Genomic DNA, 21682 nt, shown 5'->3' with positions numbered 1-21682 from the left:
TTTTTGCAATGGCAAAGAACTGGAAACTGAGTGGATGCCCTTCAGGTGGAGAATGGCTGAATAAGTTATATGAATGTAATGGAATATTATTGTTTTATAAAAAAAATTAGCAGGATGATTTCAAACAAGATTATGTGATGGACGTGGCTCTTTTCAGTAATGAGGTGATTAAGGCCAGCTCCAATAGACTCGTAATGGAGAGAGCCTTTTACATTCAGAGAGAGGAGCATGGGGACTGAATGTGAATTACAATATAGTATTTTCATTTTTTTCTTGTTGTTTGCATTTTGTTTTCTTTCTCATTTTTTTCCTTTTTGATCTTATTTTTTCTTGTGCAGCATGATAATTTTGGATATGTGTATAGAAGAATTGCACATGTTTAATCTATATTGGATTACTTGCAGTCTAGGTAGGGGGGAGATTGGAAAAGAGGGAGAAAAATTTGGAACACAATGTTTTGCAAGGATGAGTGTTGAAAACTATCTTTGCATGTATTTTGAAAAATGAAAAGCTATTACTAAAAAAAAGAAAGATCCCTTCTTCATGTAGGTGTTACCCCAATTTGGTTATAGCTTCTTCACACAGTCATCACATCATGGGACTAGCCATGATCCCAGATGCGGTGGGCAGTGACTTCTGCAATGACATGACCTTGTGAGAATTGGGCGAGGGCCACCCTTCTAAGGTATTCCAACACGCCAACACTTGCTCAGGTGATGTATGAGCATTTCAGGCATGCATGGCAGCCCGTGATTTTTGTTCACCCATTTCAGTCCTGTTGACTCTTTGTGACCCTATTTGGGGTTTTCTTGGCAAAGATACTTGAGAAGTTTGCCATTTCCTTCTCCAGCTCATTTTACAGATGGAGAAACTGAGGCAGACAGGGGTAAGTGACTTTACCAGGGTCACACAGCTAGGAAGTGTCTGAGGCTGGATTTGAATTCAAGAATATGAGTCTCCCTGACTCTAGGCTGGCACTCTGTGCACCATGGTGCCACCTAGTGGCTCGAGACAGCCTGTCCAAAGACAGAAGGGCTGGCCATTGGTTGCCACATCCAGGGATCCATAAACAGGTGAATTTGGCTAGCATAGAGCACAGTGTCCTGCTGGGATGGAAATAAATGGCCACTGAACTGCACCTAAGGCCCTTGTGTTGACTTAGGAAACCACATATTCACTTCTATGTTCTGTTACTTTTAAAATTTATTTTGTCGAACATTTCCCAATACATCTTATTCTGGTTTGGAAAGCCCAGTGAAGAGTTCCAATGAGAGTATATAAGGGGAGTTTTGGGAAATAAATCTGGAAAAGAAGGGTCAAGGTGAGTGATATATTTCTAGGACTATCTTGTTAACATAACTAAAGGAGAATTCAGCTTACCTCATCAGGTAAGGGACCCATCCCTCTTCCCTGCACAGGAGCACTAAGCATATTTCCCACCTACAAATCACCTTTGTGACAAAAACAATCTCATTATCCTCTATTTCCATACCCTTCTCTTCAGGCAATTGCTGATGTAGACAGAATGAGCATTGTTCTTGACTAGGACTCTCCCTAACTTCTCCCTAATGCTCTAGATCCAATCTTTATTTCTCCTCCCCTCTTCCCTCTAAAATCTGAGTATCCACACCACTCACCTCCCCCTGCTTCATCATTGATTTACCCCATGAGCCTTTTGATGGTGATAAAAGATCATTATGACTCTGATACACTCCTGATGTGAATTCTTTTTTTTTAATTTAGAATTTTTTTTCACAGTATATATACATGAGTAATTTTTTAAATAATATTATCCCTTGTATTCATTTTTCCAAATTATCCCCCCCTCCCTCTACTCCCTCCCCCCGATGACAGGCAATCCCATACATTTTACATGTGTTACAATATAACCTAGATACAATATATGTGTGTAAATACCTTTTTCTTGTTGCACAATAAGTATTAGATTCCGGAGGTATAAGTAACCTGGGTAGATAGACAGTAGTGCTAACAATTTACATTCACTTCCCAGTGTTCCTTCTCTGGGTGTAGTTGTTTCTGTCCATCATTGATCAACTGGAAGTGAGTTGGATCTTCTTTATGTTGAAGATTTCCACTTCCATCAGAATACATCTTCATACAGTATTGTTGTTGAAGTGTATAGTGATCTTCTGGTTCTGCTCATTTCACTCAGCATCAGTTGATGCAAGTCTCTCCAGGCCTCTCTGTATTCCTCCTGCTGGTCATTTCTTACAGAACAATAATATTCCATAACCTTCATATACCATAATTTACCCAACCATTCTCCAATTGATGGACATCCATTCAACTTCCAGTTTCTAGCTACAACAAAAAGAGCTGCCACAAACATTTTGGCACATACAGGTCCCTTTCCCTTCTTTAGTATTTCTTTGGGATATAAGCCCAGTAGTAGTACGACTGGGTCAAAGGGTATGCACAGTTTGATAACTTTTTGGGCATAGTTCCAAATTGCTCTCCAGAATGGCTGGATTCTTTCACAGCTCCACCAACAATGCATCAATGTCCCAGTTTTCCCACATCCCCTCCAACATTCATCATTATTTGTTCCTGTCATCTTAGCCAATCTGACAGGTGTGTAGTGGTATCTCAGAGTTGTCTTAATTTGCATTTCTCTGATCAGTAGTGATTTGGAACACTCTTTCATATGAGTGGATATAGTTTCAATTTCCTGATGTGAATTCTTAACATTCTTAACCGCTCTCCCACAACCTGGTATTTTATCATATGTACCTGCTACTTCTTCACTTAAGACAGTAGCTGACACATAGTAGGCACTGTGTGAATGCTTATTCCTCCTTTCCTTTCTTTTTATTGGGGGAAATAAAATAATTAGATCAGATCTTTAATAAAGGAAGAATATTTTGGTAGCATGGATTAGAGAGAAGAGAGACTAGTAGTCCAGTAAGGAAACTATCATCTTAGGCCACTCACAGTGATGAATCTGTAAATTAGGGTAATAGGCAAGGGAGTATGAAGGAAGTGATGAATATAAGAGATCCTGAGAAGGATCTAGAAACTGACTGGATATGGGGGATGAAGGAAGATGAACAGTGAAGGATGATTTCTGGGATTTTTCCTGAGAAGATGGCAGTGTTTTCAAGAGAAACAGAGACTTTGGAAGAGGGCTGGGAGTCTATGGGATTCTTGTGTTAGACACATTCAGTATGAGATGCTATGGGAAGGCTATCCAGTGGGCTGGATCCACCTGCCTTTGGTAATCTGTCAGAGATAGAGTGTAGGGATTCTGAAGTCATCTGCATGGAGATCATCCACAGAAATGGTCACTGTAACAGGTAGAAGATAATCTCGCAACCTTGTCTAGAAAGGAAATGAAGCTCTAGCTAGTTCTTGGTCATCTCATACTATCTCATGGAGATCTGTACTTTTCTTTTTAGATTGTGGTTGAACTTGTGTGTCTGATTCTTTGTGACTCCCACTTTTGGGCAAAGATACTAGAGTGCTTTGCCATTCCCTTCCCTGGCTCATTTGATACTTGGGGAAACTGAGGCAAACAAGGTTCAGTGACTTGCCCAGGGTCACATAGCTGGTAAGTTTTCCAGGACAGTTTTGAGCCCCACTGCAGACCTGTTGCTCTCCCCACTACGCCACCTAGTGGCCCCTTTAAGTGCACCTTCACAATTTGAAGCCAATTTCATTTAACCTTTAGTTTAGTCCTGAAACCCCTCTCCAGCTCATTGTGATTCCCCACTCAGAAACCAAACCTAGAGTGCCTTTCAAGGCTTTGGGATAGATTCTTTCTGAGTCTGTTGACCTGAACTTCCTGAATCCTCTTGTTATTCTTTTCCCATCTTCTCATTTACTTTGGGTTTTTAATTTCCTGTTATGCATTTTTCTCTGTATTTTTCTGTCTGAAGTTTCAGTCAGAAGGAAAATGAATTTGTTATCTATTCTTGCTTTCTCTTGATCACTTATTATTATTGATTCTTCATCCTGTTCAGATGTTCTGTTTTTTTCATCCTTCCTCTTGTCACTAAGAAAATTCCTCATTATTTACTTTTTTTTTTTTAAAACACTTATCATTACAAATATGAGATTATTTTGGGTTTAGAGATTGAACAGCAACTTACTAGACTTTTTATGATTCCATTTAAGAGATGCGTTGTTATTTATATGTATGTTTTTAAACAAATATAAGTTAATTAACATTGAATCAGAGATGGTCCTGTCTATATCAATCACTTTTCTTCCTCGGGATAATAATTTGTATTTGTGAAATCAGAACTGAATCCTTGAGAACTCTCTATTCTTTTTGGATCTCAGCCACCATTTTTCTGAAATCTTTGTAATCTGCTTTCCCAAAATTTAGAGTATGTCAGATTATTGCCTGGCTTTCCCCTCCTCATCTGTTATGAATTCCATTTTCCTTTTTACCAGATGTTCATTTTCTAACATCTATCTATCTATCTATCTATCTATATATCTATCTATCTATCTATCTATCTATTGTCTATCATCTATCTATCTATGTTCATAGATTCCAGGTTAAAAGCTTTTACTCTATTCTATGTTTCTAGGCAGATTACAAATGAATTCCCCTCAGAAACACTATATTCCAGATATATGCTTAGTAACAAATGCTGATTGATCGATTTATTGTCTTCAAGCCATTAAAAAAGATAGGGTGGAAGACTATAGACTATTTTGTACACTTTGAAGCTCCCTACAAAGGTTCTAAGTTGGGGCATCTTTTGCATCCTATAATCATTAATGGGTCAGCTAGGTGGCAGTGTAAAGAATGCCAGGAAGTCAGGAAAATCCATCTTCCTGAGTTCAAATCTGACTTCAGACTGCTTGTGTGAACCTGAGCAAGTCACTTTACCTTGTTTGCCTCAGTTTCCTCCTCTGTAAAATGAACTACCACTCCGAGTATCTCTGCCAAGAAAACCCCAAATGGGAATGGACCTTAGACAACTAAACAACAATTTTCTTCATGTAGCATATGTGTTTGCTTCAGTCTTTGTAGTCAGATATAGTATGGTCTCTGTCTAGTTCCTAGCTTATTTGGTATTTTCTACTTGTCTATAACTTTTCATTTGTTCTATGATAATTTTAAAAGACCATAGACTTTTATGGAATGAGTGTTAAACCAACTTTACAATGAAAATTAAACATCAACATTAGAATAGGCATAACAAATAACATCACTTTATATGTTGTTCTGAGCCTCAAAAATCCAAGCAAGCAACCTACTTCATGATGTAACTTCAAATAGAAATTTACAAATTTCTGCATAGAGTTCATTGTTGTCCCTCAGTTCTGTTAATGTAACTAAAGCTATTTTGCCATTTCTTACACTTTAGACTTTTGGGGTATTTCTAGTTTTTTCCCCTTGTTAGCTATGTCTTAAATGAAAAAATCTCTGTGAAATTAGACTGTATGTTCTTTTAAGTCATTTTCTTGCAGTTTAATTTCATAATAAATAATTAATTGAATTTAATAGAGAACCAGCTTGGCAGAGTAGATAGAAGATCATAGAGCATTATCTTTTGATGTCAGGTTCAAATCTTGCTATTGATGTTTGCTAGCTGAGAATGCTATTGATCCGTTCTTATGTTACCTTACCCAGAAGACATGGTTTATATATTCATGGAAAGACAAGAATATAGCTGGGACAGAGATAGACACTTACACTGTCCTCTGATCTAAGTTTTTAGGCTTCTTCAGATTCATTTGCATGATAGAATGGAAACATATTCCAAACACAAGAAGGTATCTGACCCCAAAAGCTCTTTGGGATTGGTTTCTGTGATTAAGTTCTACAGAGATGAATATGGAAATCTAGGAGCTTCAATTGGAAATTAGGAAAGTGAGTTACTTTGTTCTCTCTAATTTAGACTGAAGAACCTCTGCTTGAGATTCCATTTTTAGTATTCAGTGTGAAGAGTAGACACATTATTCATTATGGGAAAAAATCTGGAGGAGTTCCCTCCTTTCACCCCCTTAAACTAGGTGTTTTTCCTCCCATGTCTGATATCTTGATATCTTAGGTCTTCTGATTTCTGAGACAGCTATGATTAAATAGTTTTAAAACTGTATTGATGGAACAATGAAAAAAAAAACCCTTTTCCTTTGGGGAAGGGATAGAAAACCAAAGAAGGCCTCTATCTGGAACTCATACTGGAATTTGAAAGGAACTCCACAACCATACTTGCAGTGCTTCTACTGGCAGAAAACTACAGGCAACCTCACAACCAGGGGAGCAAAATTAGCAGCACCCACACAATACCAGAAGGGGTGAAATGCCTGGAAGAGACTGTGTATTCCAGAGTGTGTGCACTGGGAAGGGAAGATATATTTATTTTTATTTATTTTTTGCTGAGGCAATTGGGGTTAAGTGACTTGCCCAGGGTCACACAGCTAGGAAGTGTTAAGTGTGTGAGACTAGATTTGAACTCAGGTCCTCCTGACTTCAGGGCTGGTGCTCTATCCACTGTGCCATCTAGCTACCCCCAGGAAGGCATATTTCTTAAATGTCTACTATATGCCAGGCACTGTCCTAAATACTTTATTAATATTATCTCATTTGAGGACCCACATGTGTAAAAATGTTTGTAGCAGCCCTATTGTATGGCAAGAAACTGGAAATTGAGTGGATGATCATACTTGGGGAATGGCTGAATACGTTATAGTATATTACTTTTGTATAAGAAATGATGAGCAGATTAATTTCAGAAAAGCCTGGAAAGACTTAACATGAACTGATGCTAAGTGAAATGAATAGAACCAAGAGAACATTGTACATAGTAACAGTAAGATCATGTGATGATCAATTGAAATGGACTTGGTTATTTTCAACAATGAGGTGATTCAAAGCAATTTCAGTGTACTTGTGATAGAGCAAGCCATATGCATCCTGAAAGAGAACTATGGATACTGAATATGGATCAAAACATAGGATTTTTTTTTTTTGTTGTTTGTTTACTTATATTTTTTCTCTTTTGATCTGATTTTTCTTGTGTAGTATGACTAATATGGAAATAGTTTTAGAAGAATTGTATATATGTATGGAAGAATTGCACATGTTTTTAAATATATTAGATTACTTGCTGTATAGGGGAAAGGGTAAAGGGGAGGGAAAGAGAAAAATTTGGAACACAAGGTTTTGCAAGGGTGAATGTTGAAAACTATCTTTGCATGTATTTGGAAAAATAAAAAGCTAAAAAATATTATCTCCTTTGATCCTTACAAGAATCATGCAAGGTAGAATGCTATTGTTATCCTAATTTTACATTTGAAGAAACTTACCCAGTCATATCTCTAGGAAATACCTGAGGTTGGATTTGAACTCAGATCTTCCTCCAAGCCCAGTACTCTATTCACTCAACACCTATTGCCTCTGTATGAGACCGTGGGGAGCAAGCCTGGGAGTAACGCTCTGAGGAAATCATGAGCAGACCTTGGTGGCTTTGAATAATTGATGAAAGATGCTGCCTTCATGTTCCCTCTGTGTTTCCCTCTGCAAATGAGCCCCAGTCATATGTATTCTCTGCATTTACACCATTCTCCATGTGTTCCCTCTCCAAACATAAGTCCTTTCACGCATGCTTTGCTATACATGTTTCTTTCATGAGTATATCTATGCAGTTATGGTCATTAAATTAATTAATAATTATTACATTATTAATTAATTAATAATGTATGTACTTGTGGAAGAGAGTATTCCAAGAGAACTGCTTGATTACAACTTCTTTGAACTAATGACATCTTCTAGTTGACTAGTAAAGGGAAATACATTGGTGGGGCTCACCCACTATGGTTTTGAAGGGTTGTAGACTCAGAATATTTCTGTCCTGTTTTGGGGATTTACATGTAAGTTAGGAAGTACTTCATGGTGCTACATTTCTAATTTCATAAAATCAAGCTCTCATCTTCATTATTTTCTAACATTTCTTTTTTTAGGCAACTAGGTAGTACATTGGATTGCTGCTCAGTCATTTGAGTTCTGTCTGACTCTTTGTGATCCCTTTGGTGCTTTCTTGGCAAAAATACTGGAGTGGTTTGCTATTTCTTTCTCCAGTTCATTTTATAGATGTGGAAACTGAGGCAAACAGGGTGAAATGACTTGCCCAGGGTCACAGAGCTGGTAAAAGCCTGAGGCCAGATTTGAATTCAGGAAGATGAGTCTTCCTCATTCCATGCCTAATTCCATGCCTGATACTCTGTCTGTTGTGTCACCTGGCTTTCCTTGTTAGCTATATAGAGGGTAATCAATAAATACTTATTGCTTCATTTATTGTTTATGATATAGAAAGGTCATATTCAAAGACTATGTCCATACAATATAAGCTTTGATAAATTCTACAAAGCTATAAAGGCTTTGGGTGTAATCCTAGATATAGACTTTCTAATATCTGCAACTATCCTTGCCAAGTATGGAACCACTCATCATGAACAAATTCATCAGAAGGTGACAAATACTTTGGCCATAAAAATCATGGAATGGGTAAAATGTTTCTGGAGATAATAAAGAAGCTTGATATTGAATAACATCTTTTTTTTTTTTTTTTTTTTTAAAGCCAATTTGTAGGTATTGCACATTGCTAAAGAATGAAAACTGTGAGGACAGGGACTATTTTTATTTTTTGTTTGTTTCTTTTGTTTTGTTTTTTTATATCACCTGTATTTAGCACACTATGCAAAGTGGGCATTTAATAAATATTCATTGAATTTAACTGAATACTTAATAAGCCATAATTTCCCCAGGCAATGTATTCAATCTGGTTTTCATACCCCTTTGGAATTCAACTATTACTGTATATATATATATAGTATATAGTATATATTTTAAAATTCTCTCATTAGATTTTGTTTCCTAGTGTCACCATATATGAAATAAATACAATGCTTGTCATAGTGCAATTTTAATTATAATTTAATACAACTTAGTTTTTTTTTAACATATAGAGCTTAACAAACTTTCTCTATATTGTTACCCACTTCCCTGAAGTTTTGATTGAATAATGTTTTAATTCTACAAAGAAACAGAAACATTGTATATGATCAAATTTGATAGACTTAGTTTTTCTTCCCAATACGATGATCTAAGATAATTCCAAAAGACTCATGCTGGAAAAAAAAAACAAAAAAAAACTATCCACCTCCAGAGAAAGAAATATTGAGTATGGATGCAGATTAAAGCACATTGTTTTCACTTTTGTTGTTGCTGTTTTTTTTTCTCATGGTTTCCCTCTTTTGTTCTGATACTTCTTTCACAATGTTACTAATGTGGGAAAAAATAATGTAGTTTTGACTAGTTGCAATTTAAGTAAGCATTTAGTTGTTATAAACTATAATGAGATGCTATTGTTTTTAAAGTCCCACCTAGGGATCTGATTAGATCTTGACCTAAGTAAATCTTTAAGAGATATTTCCCATACTGGATGTGGGAAAAACCTTGTTTCTGATTCATTAATTAGTAATACAAGAAAAAATACTTATTTCTCACAGTTCTCATAGTTTTCGTTTTTTTCACAAGTGAACATTGTAGACATTTCCACACTGTCAAGCTTTTCCTTTAAAACTAGCATCTCAAATTTGTCCTGAATATTCTCCCATGCCAGATAGTGTTCTGGGTATAAGAATGACTCAAATTCTACCTTTTCATAACCTATAACTTTACTTTGCCAGAACAAGATATCTTGGTCTTTGTTTTCAATCTCGTATGGAAAATCACCATGCTATAGGAAAGAAGAAAGGAAAATATCTCAGATGTTATAATGTTGAATCACAGTCTAAATGGGAAGAAGTACATGTATATATGCATACATATATATGTAGGTTACTAATAGCACACACATGCACATATATGCAAACATTTGTATGTGTACATACACATTTTATTTATTCATATATATATTCATGTGTGTGTGCTGTTACTTCTGTGATGCTGTGCAACTCCATCTTCTTAAAGTGTATCTATCTGCACATTCTAAACCCTGATTATAAATCCCCTGACCCCCTGCAGTCTCTCCTCTTCTGCCTAGTGGGCACCTCATCTGTTCCCAAACAGACAGCATTCTGGTGGGCAATGATCACACTACTGAGAGTATTCCTCCCTGTCCTTGCCACAAGGCCAGATACAAAAGTTCACTGCTACTATCACTTTCCAGTCTCCTAAGAACATCCACTGCCCTAGGGGTTAATTTAACCAGTGCATCAATAATTCATCTCACTGATAAACCCTATAGAATATTCCATAAACTCTCTCAGCTTTTAACTATCCTTCCATTGTCCAAATGTCTAGAGATAGCCATCTGACTGTAGTGAACTAAGGGCCCTATCCCATAAGATATGGAAAATGCTATGGAGTAATAGAGAAAGCATTGCATCAGAATTCCAAGGATGTGGCCTCTAATCCTTTGCCACTGACTTTTGGTGTAAATTTGGCAAAATTCTTTCCCCTTGCTGGACTTTAGTTTCCTATTTACCTAATGAGGAGTTTGGACTGAGATATTTTTAAAGATTTCTTTTCATTCTAACATTCTAACTCTGTATAGAATATAGACATTTTATCTAGCTATTTATCCATGTATTCATTCATCTATTAATTAATGAATCAAAATATCTAGCTATCTATTAATCAATTTTATCAAGGAGGACACTATGATTCATTCACCCATCTAGTGACTTATCATTTTTTTATACTTCAATATATAATCACTTGCTAAATCTTGTTTCTACTGTACAACTTCTCATGTCTTTTGTTTACTCATAGAGCTACCCCTTTTGTCAAGCTCAAGTTACCTCTTTCCTAGATTATTACAATGGCCTCCTAATTGGTCTCCCTGCCTCCAATCTTTCTCCATTCTAATCCATCCTCCATACAAATGCCAAAAATTTTTCCAGAAGCATGGAACTGATCATGTCACCCCTCACTCAATGACTTCCAGTTGTTTCCTATATTATGTAGGATTAAATGCAAAAATCTTCTGGCTTTTAAAGTCTTTTAAAATCTGATTCTAGTCTACTTTTCCAAGCTCATTCTACATTATTATGTTTCATGGAATTTCTGGTACCATAATCATCTGGTGCCGTTTCTCCTCACACACAACATAACATTTCCTGTCTGACACAACATAACATTTCCTGTCTGCAAGACTTTGCACAGATTATCCGCCATTGTATGGATTGCATTATCCCCAATTCCACCTTCTGATATTGTTTGTTGTTTTTCAGTCATTCACTTGTGTCCAATTCTTTATGATCCCATGAATTTGTCCATGGAACTATTTTTGGCAAAGATATTGAATAGTTTGCTATTTCCTTTTCCAATGTGTCTCCTTTTTACAGTTAAAGAATTGAGGCAAATAAGAGTTAAGTGATTTGTCCAGGATCACACAGCTAATAAGTATCTGAGACTGAATTTGAATTTAGATCTTCCTAATTCCAAGCCTTGCATTCTACTTATTCTAGCAAAGACTCTTTAGCTTCCTTCAAAATTCTTTGGATGTGGTGCTTTTTTTTGATTGTCAAGACTGCTAATGCTCCTGTATTTGTATATAAACTTCACATGCACTTACATGATTACACGTTCCCTGAGAGTAGGTACTTTTTTGTGGATACAAATACAGAAACTTTGTATTTATATTCCTGTTACTTAGCACAGTTCCTGGCACAAAGAAGGTGCTTAATAAATATTTGTTGATTGATTGGTTATTATTTCCTCATCTGTAGAATGGAGAGATGGACAAGATCCAAGTTGCGTTCTAGACATAAAGTTTGTGTGTTTTCTGTCTGTGTGATCTTACATTGTCTTTTCCACAGGGTTTTAAAAATCTAATGGCTAACATAAATGTCAGCTAATGTTATTCTTTCCTGCTTTTAAGCTTGATCCTGATGTTTACTTCACTGGATTTCCCTCTTGTTAAATAGAAAGAAAATCATATAGCAGGATTTGCCTAGCACTGATGATGCTAATAATCTAAAAGAGGGTTTTTAAACAACAACTTCAACAATAACTACTTACAACTAGCTTTGAGATACTTTGGGGTATCTTTGTAGCACCACAGTGCACAGAGCACTGAGTCTTGAGTCAGGAAGACTCATTTTCCTGAGTTCAAATCTGGTTTCAAGAACTTATTAGCTGTGTGACACTGGGTAACTCACTTAACTCTGTCTCTCTGTTTCCTTATCATCAGTAAAATGAGCTGGAGGAGGAAATGGAAAACTACTACAATATCTTTACCAAGAAAAACCCTGAATATCATCACAAAGTCATACATGACTGAAAAATGATTGGTACTTGAGACATTATGTCATTTTTTTCTTTTGGCATTTTAACCTAGCTAATTATTATTATTTTTTATTTAGGATGTTATTTAAATGAGTTAGTTGAGAATTAACTTAAAAGCAAGATTCATTCCTGAAAAAAAAAAACAAAAAAAACTATGCTTTTATTCTTTCTTCAGACTAATATGACAACTCACTAATTCATGAAGGATGTGTCAACTAATTGTCATGATGACCTGGGCTTTGACATTAGTACTGAACCTATCCTGTGAGCAAAAAAACAAATGTTATTTCCTGACTTTTACATATGTGGGTAGTTTTCTATATCAAAATTCTTTGTCTCTTATTTTTTATTCCTTGGACATTGGTTTTGAACTCAGGAACTGGGAGTAATTTTTAATTTTTTCCTAGTAACTAAGAACTTAAGAGGCTTAATCTTACCTTAAAATGAAGTTCTTCATGATTTTTACAAGAGAGAATATAATTCTCATTTTCAGTCTTCACAGAGAAGGCTACCAAGAATCTTGGGCCACTGCAACAATATATCTGCAGCATAAATTGAGTCCAGGGTGCATTTCCTGAGATTAAATATTTATGAATTAGAATTATTTTTGAGTAAAAAGATTATTTCTCTCTTCAAATTTGAACTTTTAAAGATAGTAAGTCTTTCTAATAGACTTGATCTTACTTGATCTACTTGATCTTACATTGTGTTTATAGCTGAGATGGACTTGAACAAAGTATGACCCCCAAGGAGCCTATAGTCTAATAAAGATAGTACATATGAGGGTGGTAACATCTGCATGAAAGTGTTTTGACTTGGGAAATTACAGGAGTGGCAAGTTGATTGACATACCATTACCAGAATAAAATATATTGCTGATTTATTATTCTTTCCAGGGCAAAAGGGGTGTATATATATATATATATATATATATATATATATATATATATATATATATATATATATATATATATATATATATATATATATATATATATGTGTGTGTGTGTGTGTGTGTGTGTGTCTTTAATGTCATGTCCCCATAACTGGTAGATGTCAGGATCCTTTGACTATTGAAGCAGCAATGGGAATGGTATTTTGATAACTTTGACAATTAAGGATTCATCTAGAGGATTGATGACTGGCATAGAAAGAGGTATGGAGACCAGGTCATTTGAGGAATGATTGAAAGAACCTGTTTAACCTTAGAAAGAAGTGACTGGGAAGGGAAAGGGAAGTTAGTGGAAACAGGTGGACATGATAATGGTCTTTAAATATCTGAATGGCTGTGAGATATAGGAAACATTGATTTTATTCTGCTTGGAGAAAATGAGAAGGAATGGGTAGAAGGTACAGGGTGATCGATGTTAATTGAATATGAGGAAGATGAGCATGCTAGCTATAAAAATATCTTTCTAAGAAAAAAAAAGTGCTTCACAAGTACAAGAAAGGGAATGAATGGTAGAATAAAAGTTAGTAAAAAAAAAAGATCGGGTTTAGTAAATTTAAACCTCAATATGATTCATCAATATGATGTGGCAGCCAAAAACCCAAATGTAATCTTAGGTTGAATGAAAAGAAGCAAAATTTCTAGATTAAAAGAGTCAATATTTTCTCTGTACATTGATTGGACCACATTTGGAATATGGAATGTTGGTAAAACTAGCTGTGTGACCCTAGGAAAGTCACTTAATTCTGTTTGCTTAAAATAAAAAGGACACTGGTAAGATGGAGAGTACTCTGAGAAAAGCAAATAGGAGAGCTAAGTTTCTTGAGTCATATGAGGATTAAATAAATTGGAAATATTTGAATCAGAGAAGACTCAGGGAGGGCACTCTTGTTATATTCAAGATTTGAAGGGTTGTTACCTGGAAGAGTAATTGAACTTTCTGTGCTTGGTCCCAAAGAGTAGAACCTTTGGATTTTCAAAATTGCAAAAAGAGATAAAATTAGGCTTGATTTCAAGTATGACTCCTCCCAAGTAAAGCTGTTCCAAGTGGAATGGTCTGCCTTAGGAATGGCAGACTCCGGGGAGATTTTCAAGCAAAGAATGGATGTGATCAACTTTTGGATATCTGATAATGACTCTTTTTAGATATGGGTTGGACTATGTGCCTGCTGTGGTCTTTTCTGACTAAAATTTTGTAAGTCTCTAATAAGAGTTAATTTTGTGGGCTGCTTTATAAAGCAGTGAGTTCCTTGTCAGTGGATGTATGTAAGTACAGAAAGGAATGTTTATAGAAAGGCTTCCTGTAGACCCTGTAGGAGGGTGGTAGAGGAATTGAATTAAATAAACAGGTCTTTTCTATTTGAGGATTTTTTTGATTATGAGAATATAATTATTACAAATTTCTCTGTAAAACAAATTGAAGCCCATAGTGACAGTACTTAGTTAGTGGTGCACATACTTTACATAAGAAAGAAGAGATTTGGATTCTCTTTACATAAGAAATAAGAGCTTTGGATTCTCAAATAAAATCTCCAGCAGTATGCTCAAAATCAGCTCCTATCAGGAAAAGTAGATATCCAAATGGATCTTGATACAAATAGCATTAAATTGTTCTTACTCCTGTACCTTTCACTTAAAGTGTGGGTCTATGAGGGCTCAGGGATTTAGGTAACAAAATAGAGTTTTAAGAAAAGGCAAAGTGATGAAACATAAAGAAACTTCAGCTGGTAAGCAAGAAAACTGGGTTATTGATTCTGGTTTAACTAGACATTTGAGCATTGGTAAGTAACTTAACTTCTTTAAGAGTTATAACCTTATATTTCTTCTAAGAAAGTTATTTTTGCATTTTTAAAATGACAGTTTGGGTTAATTTTCTCTAAGATCCTTTCCAATGCTATGATTTTCTTGATTTTTTCAAAATGAAAAACATACTTCTCTTTTCACCATCCGTCATCTCTTCAAATATGATCACTTCTTCCTTTTCATTGAAGAAAGAAATCTTTTCATTTGAATTCTTTAAGTTGATACACATGGGAACAGAGTATTTGAGTATTGCTTCACCTATTTTAAACATAAGAATCATTCTCCAGTCGATAAATTGTTAACAGGATATGAGCAGACAATTTTCCGATGAAGAAATTCAAACTATAGGACAGCTAGGTGGCACAGTGAATAGAACACCAGCCCTGAAGTCAGGAGGTCCTGAATTCAAATCTGGTCTCAGACACTTAATACTTCTTAGCTGTGTGATCCTGGGTAAGTCACTTAACTCCAATTGTCTCAGGAAAAAAAAAATTCAAACCATTTCTAGTCATATGAAAAAAATGCTCTAAATCACTATGATTGGAGATATGCAAATTAAGATATTACATACATGTCAAATTGACTAAGATGACAGGAAAAGGGACAGGGAAAACTGGGACACTGATACATTGTTGGTGGAACTGTGAACAGATCCAACCAACAAGAAGATTATGTGATGATCAACTTTGACAGATGTGGCTCTTCTCAACAATGAAATGATTCAGGCTAATTCCAATAGACTTATGATGGAGAGAGAGAACTGTGGGTACTGAATGTGGACCACAACTTTATATTTTCACCTTTTTTGTTGTTGTTTGCTTGCTTTTTATTTTCTTTATCATTTTCCCCTTTTTGATCTTATTTTTCTTGTGCAGCATGATAATTGTGAAAATATGTATAGAAGAATTGTTCATGGTTAATATTTATTGAATTAATTGTCATCTAAGTGAGGGGGTGGGGGAAGAGGGAGAGAAAAATTTGGAACACGAGGTTTTGCAAGGGTCAAAGTTGAAAGCTATTTTTGCAAATATTTGAAAATATTTGCATTTATTTTGAAAATAAAAAGCTATTATTAAAAAATAAAAAGGGAAAAATTTAAAAATGACATTTCAGGTATAGAGAAAGGTGGGGAATGAAAAGCTTTTTTTTTCCTCTGAGGCAGTTGGGATAAAGTGACTTGCCCAAGGTCACATAGCTAGTCATTGTCTGAGGCCAGATTTGAAGTCAGATTTTCCTAACTTCAGGGCTGGTACCACTTAGCTGCCCCCATGAAAAGCTTTTTATATAATCTTTAATGGATTATAATGACAAAACTGTCTTTTTACTTGCTAACACTACTAAATAGAGGTTTCCTTCAATCTTATAGCAATTTATTTAAGAGAATTTTAAACCAAAGAACTCATGTTATGTCATCCATTTGCTAAGGAAGAGCACATCTGAAAATTTTTAGAATTGCATCATACCCATTAAGGATGCAGACCTCCTATGTAGCTAGATGGTGCTGTCACTGGAAATTCCTACATCCTCCTTTAGGGAAGAATTCAAGCCAATTGTCAATAATATTTTATTAGAAGCTTATAGGAGGAAAAATGAGATTCACTTAAGGGAATAATTACAATAGCTTACTTCATATTGCATAATTTACAATGCACTATCTTGTAATACAGTACAATATACTACCTTATGAAGAGCAGGGAATAAAATGCTTGGTATGAAGTCAGGAAGACTTATGTTAAAAAATAAACTCAGACATTTACTAGCTGTGTGACCCCGGGAAAGTCAATTAACTTCTGTTGATCTCAGCTTCCTCAAAAAGGGATAATAATAGCTCCAACCTCTCAGGGTTATTGTGAAAATCAAATGAGATAATATTTGTAAAGCATTTAGTATTTAGCAACAGGTGTTTAATAAATGCTTATTGCTGAAAACAATCACATCCATTAGATATCATCACATAATCTTGTTGCTGTGTACAATGTTCTCTTGGTTCTACTCATTTCACTGAGCATCAGTTCACGTAAGTCTCTCCAGGCCTTTCTGAAATCATCCTGCTGATTGTTCCTCTCCTTCCTTTATATTTTATATCATGGTACAGTTTACAAAACATTTTTCTGATGATGATCCTGTGAGATGGGTACTACAATTACAAAGAATACCTACCATAATCCTTTAAAAAGAAGAGCTGTGGGTAGATTTCAAAAAATTTATTTGTTCATATTTTTAAAAATGTAAAGGATTACTTAACATAAAATTTTTTGGTGGTTATTCGGAACTTAAAAAATATCAACAGGATCATTTTCATATGAGAAAAAAGATTTTACATGAAAACATAAATGCCTAGGATATATATAGCTTATATATATATTTTTTATTAATAATTTTTTATTATTTATATATATTTTATAATATTATCCCTTGTATTCATTTTTCCAGATTATCCCCCCCTCCCTCTATTCCCTCCCCCCGACGACAGGCAATCCCATACATTTTACATGTGTTACAATATATCCTAGATACAATACATGTGTGTGAATATCATTTTCTTGTTGCACAATAAGCATTAGATTCCGAAGGTACATGTAACCTGGGCAGACAGATATTAGTGCAAACAATTTACATTCACTTCCCAGTGTTTCTTCTCTGGATGTAGCTACCTCTGTCCATCATTGATCAACTGGAAGTGAGTTGGCTTTTCTTTATGTTGAAGATTTCCACTTCCATCAGAATACATCCTCATACAGTATTGTTGTTGAAATGTATAGTGATCTTCTGGTTCTGCTCATTTCACTCAGCATCAGTTGATTTAAGTCTCTCCAGGCCTCTCTGTATTCCTCCTGCTGGTCATTTCTTACAGAGCAATAATATTCCATAACCTTCATATACCATAATTTACCCAACCATTCTCCAACTGATGGACATCCATTCATCTTCCAGTTTCTAGCTACAACAAAAAGAGCTGCCACAAACATTTTGGCACATATATGTCTCTTTCCGCTCTTTAGTATTTCTTTGGGATATAAGCCCATTAGTAGCACTGCTGGGTCAAAGGGTATGCACAGTTTGATAACTTTTTGGGCATAATTCCAGATTGCTTTCCAGAATGGTTGGATTCTTTCGCAACTCCACCAGCAATGTATTAGTGTCCCAGTTTCCCCACATCCCCTCCAACATTCATCATTATTTGTTCCTGTCATCTTAGCCAATCTGACAGGTGTGTAGTGGTATCTCAGAGTTGTCTTAATTTGCATTTCTCTGATCAGTAGTGATTTGGAACACTCTTTCATGTGAGTGGATATAGTTTCAATTTCTTCATCTGAGAATTGTCTGTTCATATCCTTTGACCATTTATCAATTGGAGAATGGTTTGGTTTCTTATAAATTAGGGTCAGTTCTCTATATATTTTGGAAATGAGACCTTTGTCAGAACCTTTGTTTTTAAAAATATTTTCCCAATTTGTTACTTCTCTTCTAATCTTGTTTGCATTAGTATTATTTGTACAGAAACTTTTTAGTTTGATGTAATCAAAATCTTCTATTTTGTGATCAATAATGATCTCTAGTTCTCCTCTGGTCATAAATTTCTTCCTCCTCCACAAGTCTGAGAGGTAGACTATCCTCTGTTCCTCTAATCTATTTATTATCTCCCTCTTTATGCCTAAATCATGGACCCATTTTGATCTTATCTTGGTATATGGTGTTAAGTGTGGATCCATATCTAATTTCTGCCATATTAATTTCCAGTTTTCCCAACAGTTTTTTCCAAATAATGAATTTTTATCCCTAATGTTGGTATCTTTGGGTTTGTCAAAGATTAGATTGCTATAGATGTATCTTTTTTGTCCTTTGTATCTAATCTGTCCCACTGATCTACCGGTCTATTTCTTAGCCAATACCAAATGGTTTTGGTGACTGCTGCTATATAATATAGCTTTAGATCAGGTACACTTAGACCACCTTCCTCTGAGTTTTTTTTCATTAGTTCCCTTGCAATTCTCCATCTTTTATTCTTCCATATGAATTTTCTAGGTCATTGAAATAGTTTCTTGGGAGTCTGATTGGTATAGCACTAAATAAATAGATTAGTTTGGGGAGTATTGTCATCTTTATTATATTCGCTCGGCCTATCCAAGAGCACTGAATGTCTTTCCAATTATTTAAATCTGATTTTATTTTTGTGGCAAGTGTTTTGTAATTTTTCTCATATAATTCCTGACTTTTCTTTGGTAGATGGATTCCCAAATATTTTATACTCTCAACATTTGTTTGGAATGGAATTTCTCTTTGTATCTCTTGCTGTTGCATTTTGTTAGTGATATATAAAAATGCTGAGGATTTATGTGGATTTATTTTGTATCCTGCCACTTTGCTGAAATTTTGAATTATTTCTAGTAGCTTTTTAGCAGAGTCTTTGGGGTTCTCTAAGTATACCATCATGTCATCTGCAAAAAGTGATAGTTTGATTTCCTCATTTCCTACTCTAATTCCTTGAATCTCTTTCTCTGCTCTTATTGCCGAGGCTAGAGTTTCTAGTACTATATTGAATAGTAATGGTGATAGTGGGCAACCTTGTTTCACTCCTGATCTTACTGGGAAAGGTTGTAGTTTATTTCTATTGCATATTATGCTTACTGACGGTCTTAAATATATGCTCCTGATTATTCTAAGGAATAGTCCATTTATTCCTATACTCTCAAGAGTTTTTAGTAGGAATGGATGTTGGATTTTGTCAAATGCTTTTTCTGCATCTATTGAGATGATCATATGGTTCTTATTAATTTGATTATTAATATGGTCAATTATATTAATAGTTTTCCTAATATTAAACCAGCCCTTGCATTCCTGGAATAAATCCTACTTGATCATAGTGTATTATCCTGGAGATGATTTTCTGAAGTCTTTTTGCTAATATCTTATTTAAGATTTTAGCATCAATATTCATTAAGGAGATTGGTCTATAATTTTCTTTCTCAGTTTTCGATCTACCTGGTTTAGGTATCAGTACCATGTCTGTGTCATAAAAGGAGTTTGGTAGGACTCCTTCATCCCCTATTTTTTCAAATAATTTATATAACATTAGGGCTAATTGTTCTTTAAATGTTTGGTAGAATTCACATGTGAATCCATCTGGCCCTGGGGATTTTTTCCTGGGGAGTTGATTAATAGCTTGTTCTATTTCTTTTTCTGAAGTGGGACTATTTAAGCAATTTATCTCCTCCTCTGTTAATCTAGGGAGCCTATATTTTTGGAGGAAGTCATCCATTTCACTTAAGTTATCAAACTTATTGGCATAAAGTTGGGCAAAGTAACTCCTTATTATTTCTCTAATTTCCTCTTCATTGGTGGAAAGATCCCCCTTTTCATTTGTAAGACTAACAATTTGATTTTCCTCTTTCTTTTTTCTGATCAAATTTACCAAAGGTTTATCTATTTTATTGGCTTTTTCATAAAACCAACTCTTGGTTTTATTTATTAATTCAATAGTTTTTTACTTTCAATATTATTGATTTCTCCTTTTAATTTTTGTATTTCAAGTTTAATTTTTGGTTGGGGGTTATAGCTTATATTTTTAAAAAAGCATGTATGTGTGTATATGTATATACACATTATATTTATCATGTTAGTTTCAAAATTATCATATTTTTGTGGGACTCCTGTTCTCTTGTCTATTAAACAAATCCACATACTGGCCATTTCCAAAAATGCCTATGATGACTTACAATGTAAGCAGCATTCATCTTCTCTAAATTCTGGCTCCATACCGTCGACAAAATTGGGATTAAGTTTACAGTTCTCTTCTGGGGAACAGGCCACTTCTTGACAGTCTTTTGCAGTTGCCATCTTTATACCTAAAGTGGAAGCCATACTGTTAAAAGATAATCAAAGTTCTTTTTCATATCTTATATTGCTTTTCAACTGGTTTCCCAACTTATATTTCTTAAAGCATTTTTTTCTTTTAGTATTTTCTCCTCTTTTCTATTATAGCACTCTATTATTTAGGGATATTTCTTATTCTCTGAGTTATATTGTAAACTCCTTTAGGGCAGAATTATCTTTTTTTTTTTGTTTGTTTATTTGTTTTTTGTTGTTGTTGTATTCCTGGCACTCAGTATTGTACTTTGCATCTAGAATGTAGGTAGTTTATTTATATATTTTAAAAATTGAACTCAGTTCTTTACTTAGAATACTGGCTATTTAATATGCATTTGTTGAAAGCTATAATCTATTGATTTTTTAATTTCTTGGTTATGTGATAGGTTTCTCACAATAATGTGAACAGTCTAGGCACACTCTAAAACCTGTCCAAGATAATTGTGTGCTTGTCTCATCCCTCAAAGAATTTTATAAATTCTTTTTAAGATAGAGCAAGAGGGTGTGTCTCATTTATTTTTTGAATGCTTGACTTTTAAGTCATTAGCACTGTACTTTACACATACCACTCATTTGATAGATATTTGTTAAATGAGCAAATGAATGAATCAAGAATAATAGTGTGAATGCATTTCCATCAATGTGGAAATGATACACAACTTTTTCCTGTTTTAGTAGGGCAAAAAAGTTAGTAAACAGGAAGTATTGGGTACCTGAAGAAGATGGATCAGATTCCATGAATGAAGAAAACAAAAAGAAAGATAATATCAGATGTACCAATTACAAAC

At 34.8% G+C, this 21682-nt stretch overlaps 1 protein-coding gene across 1 annotated transcript; it reads right to left on the bottom strand.

Moving 5' to 3' along the window:
- Nucleotides 1-9476: 9476 nt before the first annotated feature.
- LOC141559789 (interleukin-18-like) lies at nucleotides 9477-20864 on the bottom strand. The gene is made up of 4 exons (XM_074297484.1): nucleotides 20744-20864; nucleotides 15156-15284; nucleotides 12712-12848; nucleotides 9477-9719 (listed from the first exon to the last, which is right to left on the bottom strand). Exons 1-4 carry the CDS (start codon nucleotides 20862-20864, stop codon nucleotides 9477-9479), a joined length of 630 nt encoding a protein of 209 aa, XP_074153585.1.
- Between the last annotated feature and the right edge of the window lie 818 nt (nucleotides 20865-21682).

This window comes from Sminthopsis crassicaudata, chromosome 3 (genome assembly GCF_048593235.1).
Source record: "Sminthopsis crassicaudata isolate SCR6 chromosome 3, ASM4859323v1, whole genome shotgun sequence".
NCBI lineage: Eukaryota > Metazoa > Chordata > Mammalia > Dasyuromorphia > Dasyuridae > Sminthopsis > Sminthopsis crassicaudata.
The sequence above is the reverse complement of the archived record's forward strand: the minus strand, read 5'-3'. Positions and strand labels throughout refer to the sequence as shown.